The following is a 21,059-nucleotide window of genomic DNA, read 5'->3' as shown; positions in this document are numbered from 1 at the left end:
GAGTTAATACCAGTTTTGGTCCTCCATAGTTTTGACGTCATACAATATCTCCCTCTTTGAATTTTTTTTTTTTTTAAACGTATATAGCCGTCAATGGCGGTGAATGAGTTAATTTTCAGCATTTGTCATCTGTAAGTCTCCTTGGTATGTTTGCATGATTCTTACCATTCATTTAGTGTGTGTTTCTACATGTGCATGCGCGTGCGTATGATGCATATGTACGGCACATTACCAGGCTCCCAATGGTACTCTGGGGACAGTTTTATCTCTGACACCAGCCACATTTGGTTTCTCCTCCGAAGAGAAAGCAAGGGAGTAATCAGTCTCATAATTCTCCCTCTATTGGGAACTAGAGGAGAGTGACAGCTTTTCATTGTCCCTCAGGGTTTCATTAGAACCGCCGGCTTCTGCGGGGCTAGGATGCAAGCATATGGAGGAGGACTATTTAGCTGCTGGCAGGCAGAGGATGTCGCAGTTACCACACAACATCGTTTTCATTTAAACTGTTAATTAAATTAGATGGAAGCGCTTCCTGATGTGTGTGTTGCATGCTTTTTTTGCCGTTTGTTTATCATTTGCCTACTTGGTAATTGAAGTGGCGGAAAATTTGCAATGATTGGACATTTAACTAATTTGCCCCCAAAAACGTATAAAGACGTTCTATTTTAAATATTGCCATGGTCCCAAAAACTTATTTATTTGTTTTTATGTTGTTGTTTTTTATGCTAGAGCATACAGAAATAAAGCTTTAATGCAACTTCTGACCTGAAGAGGTTCTTGAAAGCAATGGTAATTATTACCAAAAAAAACGGCCAGCAGGTGGCAGCAGAGTATAAGGGCCATGTTGCAGCAAGCTCTTTTTGACAGTGTTTTCAGCAGGAATGTGAATATTGATAAAACTTAGCTATGTTGTAATGCTAATTTCTGCAAAACAGAAACTTTTTTTTCCTAATGAAAGAAGAGACACTCATCTTTCTTTTGGTAGGTTCCATGTTTTTATAGCAATAGAACACAATTTTCTTTGGGCCTTTGCAAAATCTGTCAAAATCCAGTAAAACAGCCGGGAGCAAAGGGGGTTGCTTCAGTGAATGAGTTAAGATGGATAATTCATCCGTCTGATTAGCTGGCAAGTAGCACAGGTTGCTATACTGTAGGTGCCAATTCTGAAAGCTTGCCTTTATAGTGGTCTAATCTGTGTATGATTGTTGTCTGAATGTGACAGTGATATATTTATGAAAAATCCCCCCCCCCCCCCACGTTGCCTTGAATGCATTTTTGCAGGTTGTTTATTAGTCCGTACTTCCTTCTGCCAGGTGTTAGCTGTGCTTCTCTTTGCGTTTTTGCCTCCTGCCGGTTTTACTCTTGCTGACACATCACGTCAGCTTGTATCTTCTCTCACACTAAATATGGTCACAAAGGACTCACAGGAAGTCAAAGTACGACAAAAAAATGTGCAATGGGAAAAAACACACGCATTTACACCCCCGCACACACACACACACCCACACACACGCACAGCTGGAGCATGACAGACTGCTGCAGTGCAGTTGCAGATGCAAGAATGTTGAATTTGAGAATTTGGCTGTTAAGAGATTGTTTACCTTAGTGACCTAGATTAGCTCAAACAAAACCTACAAAAAAAATGGTGCATTTTTAGCACGATTTAAAGAGATTCAATCATCTCTTTTAAGAGCCACTTTTACCTTTTATGATAATGATGCTGACGTTGATGCTCCATTTAAAAAAATTTTTTACTTACTATAACAAACCTCGCAACTTCATTATAAACTTTTTAAAATCTTTTGGATATTCTTGTTTCATAATTGCCTGTAATAGTTTAAATAAAAATACAATGTACAAAATAGTAAAACAAATAATGCTTTTGTGTTTGGTTCCTTCTTCTTTGTTCTAAAAATACTTCTCGGCGATAAATCTTATACCAGGCTTCCCCAATCATGGCTGTGCTGATTGCCGCTCGGATGGAGTAAAATCTTGTGGAAAAATGAGGCTCATCATCACTGAAGGCAATCTCAACGCAGATAGTTATCGAGATGAGATTCTGCAACTGGTGGCAATTCAGTCTCTCCACAGTCTGAGACCAAACTCCATCCTCCAAGATAACGAGGCTCGCCCTCACACATCGGGGTTTATCAGAGTACGCCCTCCAGAATTTGCGAGTGGCGTGGGTGGAAAAGCCTGCCAGCAGTCCTGACCTCAACCCCAATGAACACTTGTGTTTGTGCGAGAGTGACCAACACAACCACGTTGGCTGACCTGCGACAAATGTTATTGAGGAATGGAATGCCACCCCACAGCAGTGTGTGGCCAGAATGAGGGGGAGGTGCCAGGTTGTTGTGGCTGTATAAGGTTCTTCCACATGTTGCAGAGGCTCCTGATTGGCAAATGGATAAGTTGTTCAATTGCCAGCATATTGTTCTTCAAAGAGTCAATGCCGACAGCAAAATAAGATGTTTGGTATTGGCAGAGCATGTAGCAAACATTTTATGGGCACAACCCACAGGTCTACCACTCATCCCACAAATGCATGTTCCATAAGTATGGCACCATCTAAAAGAGTAATGAACGAGTTTTCCAATGGTCTAAGATTTGCTGACAGGAAGCATTGTTTATTATTATTATTATTATTATTAGGGTCCGACCGGTTAATCGGCCGCCGATCATAATCGGACGATTATTGCCCTTAAACCATCTGCCAAAACAATCGGCCAATTGGGCCAAATGGCGGATTATTTTCCCCTTAAAACGTTATAAACGTTATTGAAGAAAACCAAAGTTTCCCACGCTGTGAAAGTACCCTGAATGCACCATTTTGCTAGCGTAGCATTAGCAACTAGCAAGTGTGTAGCGTATGTTATTCTGGTTCTCCTGTTGCCCCCCCAAGCGTCCTTCAAGCTGTTTAATGACATCCCAGTTGGAGTTAACTGTAAAACTAAACACACAACGTTAAGAATTACATCCACTGTATATTTTAAATACAAAACATGCTTCGTTTTTAAAACATCGCTAGTCTAGCGCTAATGGTAAAAGTGAAGGGAGGATCCCATCAAATGCTAACCGGAAGTTGGCATCGATTTCGGGAGTGTTTTCTTTTAACTCAAATAGCAAATATTCACACATATTCATATATATATAATCGTTCGATTAATCAGTAATTTTTTTCTGCCAAAAATCGGTATCGGCCTCAATAAATGCATAATGATCGGGCCCTATTTAATATTATTAATATTATTATTATTATTATTATTATTATTATTAAAGAAAAAGGAAAGAAAGAAAAAAGAAAGAGAGAATATTAAAAAAACTTGACGTACAGATACTCACCCACATACAAAAAAAATTAATAATATGTATATATATATATATATATATATATATATATATATATATATATATATTTATATATATGTATGTATGTATGTATATATATATATATATATTAAAAAAATAAAAATAAAAATAAAAATAAAATAAAAAAATAAAGAGCAATGATGATGACATTTCCGAATGAACAATAAATACTGAGCTCTTTATAAAAAAAAAAAAAAAAAACTTGACGTGATAGAAAAAAACTGAGCTCACTTTTGGATTCTGCACCCAAAAATATGATAAAAACAATTACCAGACCTAACTCTGCAACATTTGTAGAATTGATTCCTTACTCTTTGTGCTGTTTTTAAATTTTTATTTTTTTATTTTTACCGTCATTGTTATTGTCACTCAAGCGAGTTTACAAAGTGCTGTGCATACTGTTGAAAATAGGTGAAGTTAATTTACATGAAGGAAGGCAAATGTCATATTTTATCACTTTTATTAGTTGGCAATATACTGCAATAATTAACAATCTCATTTATGAAGTTCTCAAGTTCTGTTCAAGTAACTACTCTTTTTCTCTGCACTGTGTACTGTGTTTTAGGTCAGCATTTTGCATAAGAAGTTGTTACTGTTCAGGATGGATGTGTTTTATGGAATTTAGGATCTTGCTTTGTTTTTCTCTGTTTTCACTTGTCTATAGTTTGATAGTTTTGAGCAAACTCTCAGTGTCGGCCATTTGCATGCAAGGCTGGTTCCACTGCAGAGAGGAGAGGAGAGGAGAGGAGAGGCCTGCCTGCTCTGATTGGTCGTGGAGTTGCTAGACAACAGATGTCCAGCAGGCTGGGGGGTGGACTACCTGTGGACGAGGGAAAGCAAAGAAAAATAAATAAGTGAAGGTAGAAAATGATGGAATGGATTAAGGAAGTTTCAGTATGCGACAAACATGCCCAAATACACTTTTTTTTAAAAGTACATTTCAGGAAGTGCTTACAAATGTGGCAAGCAATTTTGCATATGATATTATTAATTTAGCATTCAATTAATACTGTAGATATGTGATAGATGGAGCACATGTGCTTTCGTGTTGTTTTTTTAAATTATATATTTTTTTAAATATCCATTAATATCCAATACAACACAACCCTCCCCCCCAAAAAAAAGAAAAGAAAAATTATGCAGTTAAAAATTATGGTATTTTTTATTTTATTTTTTTTATTAAAAAAAATCAAACCACAATTTGATATATGACAAACAAACAACAATTCGACATAAAAGACAAAACCCAAAATTAAACTATTTAAAAAAAAAAAAATACATTAAATTGAGTTCAACTAAGGATAATTCACCAAGGATTTTCAATGTAGAAGTACTTTTCTTGTTTCTTGTCAACTTAAAAGAATTAATGTACAGATCAAATTCTGCAAGAAATATATGAATATTTTATGCAAATAAAATTTGCCAAATAGGAGTATAAGATTGATTCCAAAGGTTAAAGATTTGTTATCATGATAACAAATTCTGCTACACAACGATATTGAGCGTAATTCATTACTTTGACTTGTTTTGTGTCACTCCTCATCTTTTTTTCTTTTTTTTTTGGGGGGGGGGTGTCAAATGCACATTAACAGCAATCAGTTTGTGTTTACCAGATTGTACTCATGACACTAATGAAAGGTCATCTTGGGGAAAGTACAGTAGCAACTAGACACGGACATGATAATTGGTTCAGTGATCATTAAGGATTTGGTTCATAGTGTGAAATGAACTGTTGATTGATCACATCTTGAAGCAATGGAGACAAATTGGAGAGCACGACTTGGCTCTATCACGTCAGCTGTGCGAAGTTGAGCGACATCCATACTGGCAGCCGTGATTGCTCCATCTCCTCCAGGCAATAATATTCTGCTCAGTACGACAGTGCCTTGAAAATAAAAGTTCACAACTTTCAGGGAAAGGTGCTTCCTGCAATCCAGCCATTTTCCATACCGCTTATCCTCTGCCAGTGGATGTGCTGGGGCCTATTTGAGCTGACTCCATTTGGGTTGCAGGAATTCAATACGACTTTTTTTCGTGAGGAGTCACCGATACCAAGCACTGATACCATTAGTACTTTTGATACATAACATTTTCCCCCAAACCAATGATAATTAATTTTAAAGAATGACCTACAGTATATATCCCAATATAGCAGTGTTCTATAAAATGCCATGAAATTAATGAGCTGACGACATTTAAGTTAGTTACATGAACTCAACCGCAAGAAGAGAACCCAGAAGAGCAGGAGTGAATATCACAATATAGCAGTTTTCCTTAATTTCATTCCATGAAATTAATGAGAGATAGACCGATGTGTTTTTTTTTCCAGGGCCAATACCGATACCGATTATTAGGAGTCGATTTTGAAATGATATTCATTTTCAGTAAAAGGGCAAAAACATTGTGAATGCCATAAGGCCCTATATTTTACTACAGTGAATAACTTTTCCCCAAAATTTCCCCAAGTTTTAATTTCAAACAAAAACAAAAGAAGCAGAGATTTCTCAGGCTCAGGAGCATATCTTATAAAGTTAATTGAAAATGTAAATAAATAGTTCTGTCAGGCTGTCAGATTTTTAGAAAAGGTCAATACACATAATTGTCAAAATGTCAAATATACAAACAATAATTGGCCCGGCCTATAATCAGTAAATCCCTAAAAATAATGGAAATGATCTATTGTTTTAATTTCTAGATTTTAGTTCCTGATTGTGAAAAGGCCACAACAGAGCAACCAATACTGGTTAGCATTAGAATTAGAACCCGCTGACAAACCAAGAAAATAATAATTTTTAGCAATTTCATTAAGAAAGAAAAATATGTAAATGTAAGTGTTAATATACTACAAAAAGTGCAGCTTGAAAAAGTAGTAGTGTTAGCATGTTTTTGTGTGTGCTTGTTTTAAGTATGATTGATTATGAGAGATGGTTGTTGTCCAGCATGTGCCCCGTCCCCGCCTCTCGCCAGTCAGCTGGCTCAGCCACGATATTAATGAGAAAATGGATGGATGCAATACAAAGGGATTGCGAGTTATTAAGTTACAGTGAACGACTTGAGGCTGTGATGGAGCGATAAGTAGTGACCTTGCTTAAAGGGTTCCACTAATCATCCACTGATGTGCTGACTGAGCGGCCATTGTCGCCTGCCAGGACAACCCTTCAGCCTGCCCGCACTTGTCTCGAGGGCTGATGCTCCATCCCAAATAACATCACATTCATAATTTTCTTTCATGTGGAAGCCAATATACAGGTGCGTTTCCGTTACCCTTACTTTTTGCGCAAAAGGCAAGTCGGTAATGGAAACACGTGATTTTCGAAAGCGATAACAAGTCTTTTTTAAGCACAAAGCGATTCAGCTATTGAGCCAATATGCCGCCATTCAATGCACGTCCCATATCGTTGCATGAGAAATGGCCGTTGCCCCGGGCAACGAGCAAACGAGCGACACACGGCGCACGTCGTCGTTGAAATCCATCCGTCTGCACCATAACACAAGTTATAAGGGCGCACACACACAACACCAAATGCCCGAACCCGCACGATGAGGGGAGGGAGATGTTTTTAAAGTAATATTAAGAACTCCGGGCATCTGTCTCGCGTAAACATCATGAGCACCTCCTACGGAACTGCGAGATCCCGCGAGACGGGACATTACGAGAATTGCGTCTCAGAAGCGAAACGCTCTTCAATAGAAACACCGGCAAATCGAAAATGATGTCAAACTGTCACAATATGAAATAAAATAGATGGCGGCAACAAAACACATTTGTTGAATGCAACATTTACAGCTTCTCTAATTAGAGGAATGACTCGTTCATACTAAAATGATAAGAAGGATAATGAATGTAAGATTAACAAAGCCACCTTCTCGTCCATGGCGCAGGGAGGAATGCGTCTGCGTTGTGATGGTGTTCACTATTCTCATGCTTTCTGTGTGACAAATATGTATACTTCACTCTGACTCCGAGCTCTGCTGTAAATAAGCTGCATTCTCCATTTTGCATGCTACTCTGGGTTAGATGCAGCACATAGACAAACACTAATGATGCCAAGAAGTCAGCTGGTATTCTGAGCTGAACTCGTTTAAAATAAAAAATAAAAAATTAAAATACCGAGAGCAGAGGAAGGAGAAAAGGGTGGGAGTAAAAAATAGGCGGCCTATTTTATTTTGGAAAAAAAAGAAGGTAAGTAGAACCCTCTGCTCTTTCTCCCTCTCCCTCCCTCTTTCTCTTGCTAGCTGTGTCCCGAGGCAAAGCTGTGAAGTGGGTCGCCTCAGCACCGTGCTTCATCACTCATTTTAACCACGGCGCCTTCCAAGCGTTTGTTCCAAATGGGAATCAGCAAATTTTGTGTTCCCGCAAAGCACACTGACTTACAACTTCAATAGTTACTCTACAACTGCACGCCCAATACAAGAGCTGCATCAACAATGGTGCCTTCATTAAAAATAATGCATGGACATAGATAGACAACTTATTTTCTTATTTATCAACCATTCTCTTCATCTTGGACCATGAAAGTACATTTGATTTATAAACGCTCACACTATTACGGTGGAATCTCAATCTTAATAGGTGCCGTCAGTCATTGGTAAACTTCCCACATTCTAAAAACATACATTTTAGGCTAATTGAAGACTGAAAGCTACTTCTTGGGTACTGATCACGGTTATAAAAGTTTGGAATTTTTCATTTTAATTAGTTATTTGGGCACAATATATCGAAAACATATCGACATCGTGATATTGACCCATGCAATACGCATATCGCAAAGACATGCCATAACTTTCGCATGGAATTTTATGCTTTTATCTGAATTTGACTAGTCAGCCGCTAACTAAAATGTGCACCGCCATCCAATAGTTAAACATTATCGAGAGGTAATTACAATTAATTAACTAAGAATATGTTGAGTTTGCTTATTTTGCTGCATCAAAAAAAATGTAATTCTTTCATTAGATAATAAAAATTGGATTTCTTTGGGTACATGTTAAATATCGCAATAATATCGATATCACAACTATATTGCATATCGCATGATTTTCCAATATCGTGCAGCCCTAGTTTTATTTAATTTTGATTTTTTTTCTAATTCAGTTAGTTTTAATTCATTTTTAGAGCATGTTTTTTTTTTCAAACATGCTTCATTATAATTTTTTTAGTTTTAGCATTAGTTTTATTTATTTATTATTATTTTTTTTGTTCAAGATAAAATAAAAGTTCACTAAGTATTAACTACTTTGTACAATTCCCAAATGACCCTTCGACCTTCTTTCTACTGTATGGCAGTAATACCGAAATAATTTCATTTAAAAATAAACCTCAGAAGCTCATATGAGATTAAATGACAAAATCAAAGGGCATTTTTGTTGTAATTTGAGTCATAATTATAGTTAGTTTTATAAACATATAATATAGTTTCAGTTCATTATTTTTTTAAAGCACTGTTTTATATTTAACAAAAATGTTTTTTTCAATGTGAGTTTTAGTTTTTTCTTGTGTTACTTGTTAACTATAATAACCTTGGCACTGATCAATGCAAATGGCTCTGCCAGTGTTTCATATTTCAAATGATAACTTCTCCAATAGATTATGAAGAAAATATTAATCACAATTATTTTGGTAATAATTGAAATCACAATTAGGACGATCATTTATTTTTTGTTACAAAACAAGAAAATGTTTAAAAGTCCAATATATGAAGACAAATAAAAATCTATACTTTAATTATAATTATAAGGTTTTTTTTGGATGAAGCAAAATTTATTAAATTAATAATTTAAAAATTTTAAAAATGCAAATGTATACATTTAAACAACTCAAACAATTATTATGTTTGTTCTTTTTTTTTTACGATTATGCTGATTTTGTAATTGTGGAGTGTAATAATTTAAATTGTAATTGAATTTCGATTAATTGCACAGCCCTATCTACAACATTCCTAGAAAATCACATTGTCGCATCACTGGTCAATTATTTTTAGAACAGGTCCATGGGATGCTCATATGGTCCTTGGGACTAATTACCAGTGTACAGTCTGTAATGTTACCTAGTTACAATTAGTTATAAACTTTCTAAATGAGGTCCATATATAGCATCCGAAATAAGAATATTTTCTCATATTAGACGGGCAATGGCATTTTGATTCTAGGGAGGTGACTGTATGAATGACGATGGGTGGTTCGTATGTTGTCTTACAGTTCTGAGGGTCAGGTTTCAAATCTCACCTCTGACCTTCCTGCATGATAAAAAATACATTGATAGAATGAACTGGCAAATATCACAAATAAATTAATGAACTGGGAGCAGATTTCAGCTCACTTGAGAGTCGTGACAAGAGTGAAGGTTGATGTGCACACCGCGGTGTTGTCTGTTGAAGTCACTTTCCCAAGAACATGTCAGGTCACGTTATTTTGTCCAACACTTCAGCTCTGATAAGAGAAGAGCTCCACAAGCCTGCCGCGCACACAACAACGCAGAGACTCGCACGGTGACAACAATGCAGCCGACGCCACGTCAGATGATTCAGAAAGCCAATCACTGCGCTAAAAATAACCCTTTCTGTGTTTGTGTCGCTTGTGTTTCTCTTTCAGATCATCAAAAGCTGGAGAGAGAGGCGAGGATCTGCCGTTTACTGAAGCACCCCAACATTGGTGAGCCGTGATTGCCGCCTGGCTAAATACAACGTGAACGTAGACGTTGTGGTGATTCCCAGTTGAGGTTATTCTGGAGCATGTGAGAAAAAAACAAAAACAAAAACGTGTGTCCAAATGTGCGCATGTGGTACTTAATGATGATTTAAGTGCGCAATTTCTCAGCTGAGTCATCAAAAAAATGCAGAAGCCTCACACTTTTGCTTCCTTATGAAACCACGATGATCACACTGACTCCTTCTTTTCCCCTTTCCTTTTTTTTTTTTTTTTTTTTTTTTTCCCCTTTCCACATTCAACAAACCATCAGACTATTATCATTTCAGTCCAAATTTCTATGACTTAACGCGACATTTTTTATATTTTCATTTGAACTGTTGTATGTGGCAAAATACATGCTGGCAAAATTGATGCATTTACTGTCAATATGTAACATTGCTATAACCTGTACATCAACAGTTCTTAACATTGTTGAAGGTTCTGAACCTCACCAGTTTCTTATGCGCATTCACCAAACACTTCTTTATTGAATTTTTTTTTTTTTTAATTGCCACTGAAAACTTTAACCGCACAAACAAAATATTTGTAAATACCTTTACGACAGGCTATCAAAAGTGAACTTTATTATTGTATGGGCATACTTACCTTATCTTGCATTGCAATGGATGCCCTTTGATTAAGCAGGTATACCGTATATGAATTTATAATACTGTACACCTGTTAAGAATTCACAAGGCAGTCCATATATCTACATTACCATGTACAAACCAATTACAATTATGTCATTCAGCCAATTACATTTTTTTTTACGCTGAATTACACGACGTCACTTAACCCCCAATTTCGTCACAAAGGACAAAAAACCTCTCCCTGCTTCTGCCTAAAAAAAAAAGAGATTACGTCTTTGAGTTGTATTTCTTTGATTTGTTCATCTCCACAGTGCGCCTTCATGACAGCATATCAGAGGAGGGCTTCCACTATTTGGTGTTTGATCTGTAAGTCACACATTTGAGTTATTTTTAGATTTTTTTAAGATTTTTTTTTTGTACATCATTTGAATTCCGTAACAATATAAAACACTTAAAAAAAAGAGGAAGTTAGAAAAAATGCAATCAGTTTGAAAGATGGAAACCAAAATTCACCTGTTTAACATTTGTCTTTTGCTATCTCGGCCATATTGTGTCAGATATACTTTAGCTTTAATATGTTTATCTGAATTCTGGAAAATAAACCAACCCTCTTCAAGAGTTTTCGTGGAGAGCTGTTTTGTAGTCTATTGAGTTCTGTTTGTAAATACCAACAAAATTTGTAATACTTTTACAAACTTTTCCTGCCTCATGATAAATTCTGTAAGATTAATAAATGTAGTGATTAAGATGCCACATGGTTTGATTAGTAATGGATGCATTGTTGCTGAATTAAATTTTCTTTAATTTCTATTCTATTCTTTCTTTTCATATTCTTTTTTAAATTATTATTATCTTTTTCAAACTAGCAAATGGCAATCAAAACGTAACCTAAATCATGAGTATCAAACTCAAAGCTCGCTTGCTGCATTTTTTTTCTTTAAAACTAGCCTTATAAATGATTAATGATCATATCAAACGCAGGGGCAATCACGTAAAATTAACTGGGCTAAGATATGCGCTGACTACCATTTAGCATAAGTTTGAATGTGATTGGTTCATTCTGAACACATCCACAGCTGCAGTTATAAGAGGGTGTGTACACTTGTGCAACCACATCATCTCAATTATAGTTTGACAACTCCGCTTTAAAATATTAATATTAGGGGTGTCAAACTAGTGCGTTAATTTAAAGTTCCTTTAACGCCACGCATTTTTTTTACGCGCGATTAATGCAAACAACATATTACAAAAGCCATTATGCCATCTAGTGGCAGAAAAATTATCTCAATGCAAATCAATATCTCACTTAATTTAATTCAAATTGAACTCAATTTTATGAATTCGTATGAAATTACTGCATCAATGACTAAAAGATGCAGCCATATTTCTTTTAGTTTAAAGGTGAATTGTGCAGTTTAAAAAGGTAATGTTAAAGCTTTTTCTTTTTTTCTTTTCTTCTTTTTTTCATTCACTGCCGTTGACGGCTATAAACGTCAACAATTCATTTGAACTATTTCTATTAGTTTAACTTTTTTTTCCACTTTTGTTAACAAGAGTATGAAAACCTTTTTTAATTGTACATTTAGAACCGGTATACAATTTGTGATTAATCATGAGTTAACTAGTGAAGTCATGCGATTAATTAAAATAAAAAAATTGTAATCGCCTCTTGCCCCTAATTTTTAATAATCTTAAAAAAAAAAAAAAGAATTTATGGCAGTGAATGAGTTCATATACAATATGAAATGGATGAAGACGTATTTGATAGACGAGTATTACGAGTCATTGCATTGAATAGAGACAGACTAACACATTGTCTTGTGTCCATCAGCGTGACGGGAGGAGAGCTTTTCGAGGACATCGTGGCCCGCGAGTACTACAGCGAGGCTGATGCCAGGTAACGCGTACATTCCTCTAAGGCCGCCCCACGCGTGTCTGGCTTGTCCTGGCACAAAACAACCGCGTGCGGCTTTTTGTGTGTTTCACGTACGGTGGCCTCCGAGGTGTGATGCAGCTGCATTTCCTCTGAGGCATCTCGGAGAGCTATTTATAAAGGTGATTAACGACATATAGCCTCCGGTATTAATCATACGCCGCCTACCTCACGGTGCCAGCCATTTCTCCGGAGATGACGGTAGAAGGGAACGCGGGATAACAGTGTTCTAGTGCCGTAGCTTTGGTTAGTCGACAACATCATACATAAATGTCTGATGAAAGAAGACATGACGAATTGCTATGGGCTTCTTTCCTCGCCTCTCCCTCCTTTTCACGTCCTTGCTATACATCCTGTATTATTACGTAACATCGCTGTGCGCTTATTCCTGTTCTCCTTCTGCCCTCAGCCACTGCATCCAACAGATTCTGGAGAGTGTCCATCACTGCCATGTTAATGGGATCGTCCACAGGGATTTGAAGGTTTGTACGTCCCCTCCCCTTTCGTCCTTGGTTACTGTCTCCACCTTCCGTAACCGACAGTTATATTCAAAGAGACAGTAGGGGCGGAACAACATTAAGAGGTACAGTGGGACATTTCCTCTTGTGATAGACAACCTCTACTGCTGAAGTTCTCCTGCACAATCTAATGAGATCCGGTATCAAAAATGGTGACTTTTAAAAGATGATGATGCTCTGTTTTAGAAATATTTTGTTTGTTTTAGTTGGAATGTTCAGTGGAGTAGCATAAAAGGGGAAGTCAACCCCCCCCCCACATGTTTGTTCTATGCAGCCCCTCGAGTCTAAATACGGTATTTTGGTTAACGTTTGCATTAGTGGAATATGAGTTAAGCAGCACCATCCAGCAGATTTGATCAATATCAGAAGGCGGCCATTTTGCCACTTGCTGTCGAGCGAAAATTACATCACAGTTGCTCAGGTGTCAGGTAACAACCAATCAGAGTTCAGCTTCAGAAAACAGGTGAGCTGTGATTGGTCGTTGCCTGAGCCCAAAGTAACTGTGATGTCATCTTCAGTCGACAGCAAGTGGAAAAATGGCCGCCTGCTGCGTAACTCATATTCCACAAATCAGAATGTCATGTTTAGACTATAGTGAGGTCACATAGAACATATTATTGTCAAGAAATGTTTGAGGTTGACTTTCCATTTAATTGATACTATTTGTAGCTAAATAAGGCCACTCAAATTCAAGTCGTCTTCTATTTTTAATGTTTTTTTTAACCCGATTGTGTGTATACCTACTATAATGGCCGCTGAGTGTATATCTTTCAATACTCTGGTTCATTCAAACAGACTCCATCACAAAAAGATCCCTTCTGTATTTTATTTATTTCATCATTAATCATTTTAAGTATTCAACGAGGGGGGGGGGGGGGGGGGGGGGGGAGCACCCTTCCATCTGATTTCTAACTTATCATTCCATCTATCCATCCATTTTCTATTTTGCTCATCCTCATTAGGGTTGCGCATGACCTGGAGCCTATTCCAGTTGACTTTGGGCCAGAGGCAGGCCACACCCTGGACTGCTTGCCAGCCAATCACATGGCGCATACGTTCACACTCACATTCACAAATACAGACATTGTCAAGGGTTCAAATCTCCTAGCATGCATCTTTGGGGGGAGAAAAACGATACCAGTTACATAATTGAATGAAGTTATTTGTTTTTAAATAAGAATTATTATTGTTTTAAAGTATGGTTTTACTATTTCATTTATGTAACGATGACTGATGAGTTCATCATTTTGATTAAATCTGGATGTCATTTTTAAATTTGAGCTCTTTGCAGTTTTAAACCGTTTCTTGATTCATCACTCTTGGCTCAAGACATTTTTTTTTCAAGATAAATAATAATAATAATAATTTGCTAATAATAGTTAGTAGCATAGAATCACAATCTTTATTGCATTTACTTGTTAATGCTGGTGTCTAAAGCGTAGCGCTGGAGTGGCAGGAACAGGCGCAATCACAAATCAGGACCCTCATTTGCATAATTATGTAGAAACCAGGCTGTGATTTGAATGATTTTCCTTGGTCATGAATATTCCAACACTCGTCTGCATGCTTAAAGCCTCCCGCCGGGGGGTTGTATGTGAAGGAAAGAGGCAGCCAGAAAGCACTCGTGAATATGTTCTAGCAAGTTCTGAACACGTGTGACAGGAAACAGAGTAATACTGAACGACTGTCGTCATCCTCCAATTTGAAGATTTCAGAAGGCTTTTTAATGAGGCATTTTATGTAGGCATGCTCAATTGTCCTACCGAGTCCCAGGTCTGTCCTGTCAATTTCACACGATGTCTGTGCTTAGATTCTGTAAATGTTAGAAAATGTATAATTCATGACACAATGCTATCTAAAACGGCCTAAGGTTGAAAAAGACCTTTTCTGCGTCTGCATCTTGTTCAGTTCAGCTTAATGTGGTCAACACTGACCCTGCTTGTGCTTCTTGTGCTTTGTTTTTGTATTTTTGTTGTTTTTCTTGACTAATGCAGATAAAAGAGGGCATTTTTTTCCGCTGTGTGCCATTGTGGCATGGAATGCAGCCGGCTCCCGGCCAATCGAAGCGGCCCCCCTCGTGACGAAAATGATGATGCGCTCATTTTTACGGCAAATGCACAGGCGTCACGAACCATATGGATGCCTTAAAATAATCACCTAAGTCATTTTTCAGATTGTTCAGGAAACACAAAAAATGTAACCATTGACATCATGAGAAGATGATTTAGGCAAAAAGACCTTTTTTTGTTTGTTTGTTTTGCAAAAAATGGCAATTATTTTAAGAGGGTGATGATATTTGGTTATAGAAGCTAAAGACTATCGAATATTTTTTAGAACCGATTAATCTATCGATTATTCGCTTGATTAATCAATTTAACAGATTCATAATTTTGCATTAATGTGTATTACAAAAGCATTTTTTTCACTCCTGATGACTGTTTATTAACCAGTGATTGGTGTTTATTTTGCACTTCGTATTTGCATCGTGATTTCAATTATTATAATTTTTTTTATTAAACACATCAGATAATTACTGTTGATATGCTGAAATCAGAGGATTTGAACGGTTGAATGAAAAAATGACTCAAAACGATGACTGGATAATTAAAATAGTCGATTCATTTGATAATTGATTACTTGTGGATTCATCGATTAATTTTGACAGCTCTAGTTTTATCCCAGCCAATCGGCAAAGAAAGCTGATATGACAAAGATTTATTAGAACGAAAGCTTCATTCTGTAGAGAGCGTTTGTGTTGTATCCGGATTGCTGATACTCTACAAGGGTTGTTGTGCTAAACTCATGCGGCTCTTGTTTTGTCACCCTCTCCTCCTGTTACACCACCTGTGTCTTTTCCTTGCTATTAGCACTTTGTTCCCACTCATGGACTGGAGCAGTGGGTTGGTATGCTCGTAGAAGAGCACATTGCATTTGTCTGAGTCAGTATACAAAGTGTAACACGCAGTTGTCTCTCGTCATGTTGCGCCGCATGTGCCTGTGACTATTGGTAGTGTCGTGGTTCAAATAGCCGTCTTTCATGGAGTTGGGACATTGGATTCACAATTGCCCTGCGATTGGCTCGCGCTCAGTTCAGGGTGTAGTCCACCTTTCGTCTTCAGGCTCAGTTCACCACAACCCTGAACCGCATAAGTGGCAGCAAGGCACTGGTTTAAGAGCACTTGAGTTCTTTCACCCCTAATACTGTTGATTAGGATTTGGTTGGACTGATCTGGTTTTAGATCCGTGTCTTGGGGCCTCTTGTTGCAAGGGTGTGTGACCTCTCACCTCTAACCTGTTTGACTCCGCCCCCCTGCAGCCTGAGAACCTTCTATTGGCCAGTAAGCTGAAGGGGGCGGCTGTCAAGTTAGCTGACTTTGGGCTGGCTATCGAGGTGCAGGGGGACCAGCAGGCATGGTTTGGTGAGTATTCGCAAATCAGTTTTCCAAACTGACTCACTGGTTGGTTTGTCACAGTCTCAGCAGATCATTCTTCATATTTCTTCCATGACTTTATTTCACTTCTCCAGGCTTTGCTGGTACCCCAGGGTACTTGTCTCCTGAGGTTTTGAGGAAAGATCCATATGGGAAACCAGTGGATATGTGGGCCTGCGGTAAATAAACTGCTGTTTGTATGAATTGAAGCAAGCCTCAGTCATTTTCAATTACGCAAACACAAACTTCCAGAATTCTTTTGCATCTTTCTCATGTAACTGGGCAGTCAGATTTGGATACATTGCGCTACTTATTTGCTCTTTGTGTATTAAACCGCAACTGTCATACCACCCCAGGAGTGATTTTGTACATTCTACTGGTGGGCTACCCTCCATTCTGGGATGAAGACCAGCACCGCCTTTACCAACAAATCAAGGCTGGGGCCTATGACGTAAGTACAGTCATACGCATGCATGCAGACACACACATACGATGATATTAACTAATTAATGAATTCACAATAAATCAATTCAATCATTATTTTACATTGCTTTATAGAGGCATGTGACATCACTTAAAATATTGTAAATATGTCCAGATTTAACATATTGCTGGCATCGAGCAAAATCCTCACATCAGACACACCTTCATCTTTATTTAAAAAAAAAATCTTGACAATAGGTTTTATGCAACCCTACTAATCTAAATATGGTATCCTGGTTAATATTGCGTTAGTGGAATATGAGTTAAGCAGCGAAATCTAGCAGTTTTTATCAATATCAAAAGGCGGCCATTTTGCCTCTTGCTGTCGAGTGAAAATGACATCGCAGTTGCTCGGGTAACAACCAATCACAACTCAGCTTCAGAAAACATGTGAGCTGGGATTGGTCGTTCCATAAACCCTGAGCAACTGTGATGTCATCTACAGTCGACAGCAAGTGGCAAAATGGCCGCCCCCTGAGATGGATAAAAATGGCTGGATTTTGCTTCATAATTCATATTAAACAAATGTAATATCCATCAGAATGTCATGTTTAGACTAGTGAGGTAACATTTAACATATAATTGTCAAGAAATGTTTAAGGTTGACTTTAAAATAGAAACACTGATCCAGACTGCTTGGTAGGAATTATTTACTGCCGCCTGTTTTAAAATATGCTTTGTTGTTGAGTTAGAATGACCAGATGTCATCTTTCTCCATTCATTTTGACTCGGAAACTTGAGCATCTACCAAGCGGCTGACTAAATCAGAGTAATTGTAATATTAGTTGTAATAAGATTCGTGTTATCCTACCGTTGACTATTTCACTAGCCTAGCCGGCTACTTTTGATATAGCGGAAATGCTATTGAGATACATTGTTTAGCATGTCTTGAAGTTTGACTTCTCTTTACCATTGTAGTCAATGTTTGTGACTTTGACGCTGTCTGACAGTTCCCATCCCCCGAGTGGGACACCGTAACTCCCGAGGCCAAAGATCTGATCAACAAGATGCTAACCATCAACCCCAGTAAACGCATCACTGCCTCAGAGGCCCTCAAACATCCCTGGATCTGCGTATGTGTCACATTACCACAGGCTGACCTGCTACTGTTTGCTTTGCCTCACATTCCTTCGATTTCCATCCTCCTGTAGCAACGGTCCACTGTAGCTTCCATGATGCACAGGCAGGAGACTGTGGAGTGCCTGAAAAAATTCAACGCCAGGAGGAAACTCAAGGTGAGACGTTTGGCGAGACGGGGGCTTTCTATTTCTGCCACTCCTGTCGCCATCTTTGACTTCTATCTCTATGTCTTTGACCCTCAAGACGCCTCTAACATAACATAAAAGTAATGACTCACTTTCCGAAACCCTTAAAGTGCCAGACTCTTTTTTTTCTTTCTGTAACTTTCTAATCAGTCATCCTGTCTTCTCTTCCCTTCCGACCGTTATCACCGCCTGCCCTTTCCTTCCCTTCCTATCACTGCAGGGGGCCATACTGACCACTTTGCTGGTCACAAGAAACTTCTCAGGTATGTCTCTTTCAGTTTGCTGGTCAAGGCTTGGATAGAAAGTGGAATCATCTGTAGTAAAGCATCGTGGTCATTGCCTACCGGCACTTTAATTGTCTATATCAGTGATTTCCAACCACCGACGTGTGCCACAGGAAATTACTCAGTTTAACGTATTTTGACCTGAAAATGGTTTGTTTTAGTTTAGTTATTATTATTATTATTATTTTTTTAATGTATGGAGTATTTTAAGTGTATTCAAGTAAAATTCTCAAAAATAGTGCTTCCTTCCACTTCAGTGCGTTCATTTCAAGTTAATTTAAAGTTCCTTTAATGCCACCATTTTTTTTTTTACGCGCGATTAATGACCGTCCCTTACTTGGAAAGACTGTACTGGGAGAATTCCGGTCACAACGCAGCAGACATGTCCACGTCGAAATATTTGTGGAAACTGGGTCAAGTTGTATTTGACAGTTTTGCGGAATTTCACAAGTTACTTTATGTTAAAGATGAGATAGATCTTAATATGAAAAGAAAAAGGCACAAACATCTTATAAATGCAATTATGCCATCTCGTGGCAGAAAAATGACCAACACAAATCAATATCACACTCGTTTTTTACAGTACATCTTTTTTATTTTAACTCAATTTTACGAATTATAATGAAATTACTTATAATGAATTATAATGAAATAACTGTATCAATGACTAAAAGATGCAGCCATATTTCTATTAGTTTAATAGAACTGTTAAAAACAGTTGAACATGTTTTCCCACTTTTATGTTAAAAAGAGTATGAAAACTTCGATTTTTTTTTTTACATTTTATTGTACATTTAGAACATATTAATTGATTAATTGTGAGTTAGCTATTGAAGTCATGCGATTAATTACGATTAAACTTTTTTTTTTTTTTTATCGCCTGACACCCCTATAATAAATTCATTTAAAATAAACCCTGAAAACTCATGAATGAAAATAACTTGCAAATATGAAAATGAAAGACATTTATAGTTGATTTTAGTTAGTTTAATGAACATAAAATGTTGTTTGCTAATAAGCCCCCCCCCCCCCTTCCAATTTTAGTTTTTTCGCTCGTTTTCGTCAACTATAACAACCATGGCCCGACCTCAGTGAATGCTGGGAAACACTGCTCTATAATGCTAGTGGACCAGCCAGGCCACCTCTCATGTTGTTAATGCTAATTTTAGCGCTGATGTTACAGTCCAGAGTCATGTGCGATGCATATGGTGACTTGGGCACACACTAAAATGATCAGACCGTTTAACTTAATTGTAACACACACACACATGCACACTTAGTTTGTGCCAAGCACATATGTTCTTTGACTTCTTTAGCTTCTGATTATGTTTTTTGTCATTCCCATTTCCTTGAAGTTACTCAAATATTGGAAGTATAACTATTGCTTACTGCTGAGTTGCATTTTTTTCTGTGTAGTTTTGTATTGTGTAGTATGTCATGAAAAGCTCATTAAGTTGAAAAGCTAATTTTGGAATGTCTTCGATCTGTTTATCTGCGGTATAATGATGATCTTGACACCGAGATGCCATAGCTAAACAGTCGTATTTTTTTCACTATCATCTCTCCCTGAGCTCTCCTCCGTCTGTGCCGTTACAGTTTTTTCTGACATTTCATTTTTTCCCTCAGTCTTTTGCTTGCATGCTTTCTCTCTTTAGTCTACCGTAAAGTGTCAGAGCATTTGTGTCACTTTTTATTCATCATTGTCTTTTTTTTGTTGTTGCAAATTTCTTTCCTTTTGTTTGGATTGTGGTTTCAATTTGAGGTAAGAATTTTTAGGAAGCAAGAATGGGCCTAATCATGAATTTGTTATTGTTTTCTTAGTCCGAACAGAAAATCCCTTACAGTATGCATGGAGACAAAATGATTGATTGGTATTGATAAGGCACTGCACGCTTGCAAAAAAAATAAAAAATGCTACTACTGTGTATGATTAAAGGAAAATCCTTAGCCGGATATACGTAGCATGCAGTTTTAAGACGCTCTCTCAGCTCTGACAAATGTCACTAGAGGATAAGCGCATGCTAATGTGAGTGCAAATCACCAACTTATCACTCCTGCGGGAGTCTTGGAATTCGTCACTTGCTAAATACACGCAATCCACTATGCACTCATGCCCGTTAATACCTGGAAGAAAAATAACCTCACCAGAAGGAAATGCTGCTTTGGATTTGAGATTTTGCAGTTGATTTTGTATCGAACTAAGCACAAATGTCTTGATACGCTTGCTGCATGTTAGTGAATCCTGACGCCCCAGATTGTCGTACTCTCATTTTTTTTGCGCTGAAATTTGTTTTTTTTCCATCTTTTGGCCCACAGCAGCCAAGAGTTTGCTGAACAAAAAGTCCGACGGCGTTAAGGTGAGTGGCTAATACGCAAAGCGAAGTGAAAGCTTTGTTTCATGCATAATTCTGATGGAATGTTTGCTGTCTGAGGAGCATCAAAGATAATTATTATGCATTGTGCACTTAGCGACATCATCATTCAGGGAAAGTCACGCCA

The 21,059-nt window shown here is 37.5% G+C and overlaps 1 protein-coding gene across 10 annotated transcripts in view; it reads left to right on the top strand.

Annotated features, from left to right (window-relative positions):
• camk2d2 (calcium/calmodulin-dependent protein kinase (CaM kinase) II delta 2) overlaps positions 1–21,059 on the top strand; it is a 48,349-nt gene that overhangs the window by 13,444 nt on the left and 13,846 nt on the right. For 5 of the 10 annotated variants that reach the window (XM_086081831.1, XM_086081829.1, XM_086081824.1 and 2 more), the window contains exons 3-13: positions 9,961–10,020; positions 10,958–11,012; positions 12,478–12,543; positions 12,989–13,061; positions 16,414–16,516; positions 16,624–16,707; positions 16,885–16,979; positions 17,962–18,084; positions 18,163–18,246; positions 18,497–18,539; positions 20,880–20,917. In XM_086081831.1, coding sequence (XP_085937957.1) covers positions 9,961–10,020; positions 10,958–11,012; positions 12,478–12,543; positions 12,989–13,061; positions 16,414–16,516; positions 16,624–16,707; positions 16,885–16,979; positions 17,962–18,084; positions 18,163–18,246; positions 18,497–18,539; positions 20,880–20,917 — 824 coding nt within the window. Of the gene's footprint in view, positions 1–9,960; positions 10,021–10,957; positions 11,013–12,477; positions 12,544–12,988; positions 13,062–16,413; positions 16,517–16,623; positions 16,708–16,884; positions 16,980–17,961; positions 18,085–18,162; positions 18,247–18,496; positions 18,540–20,876; positions 20,918–21,059 lie in introns of all 10 variants that reach the window. The other 5 variants (XM_086081830.1, XM_086081828.1, XM_086081823.1 and 2 more) reach the window with 1 other exon arrangement.

The sequence above is a fragment of the Leptonotus elevatus genome, chromosome 8, assembly GCF_054856555.1.
Source record: "Leptonotus elevatus isolate MCC_2025b chromosome 8, RoL_Lele_1.0, whole genome shotgun sequence".
Classification (NCBI taxonomy): Eukaryota; Metazoa; Chordata; class Actinopteri; order Syngnathiformes; family Syngnathidae; genus Leptonotus; species Leptonotus elevatus.
This window is presented reverse-complemented; position numbering and strand designations above follow the sequence as displayed.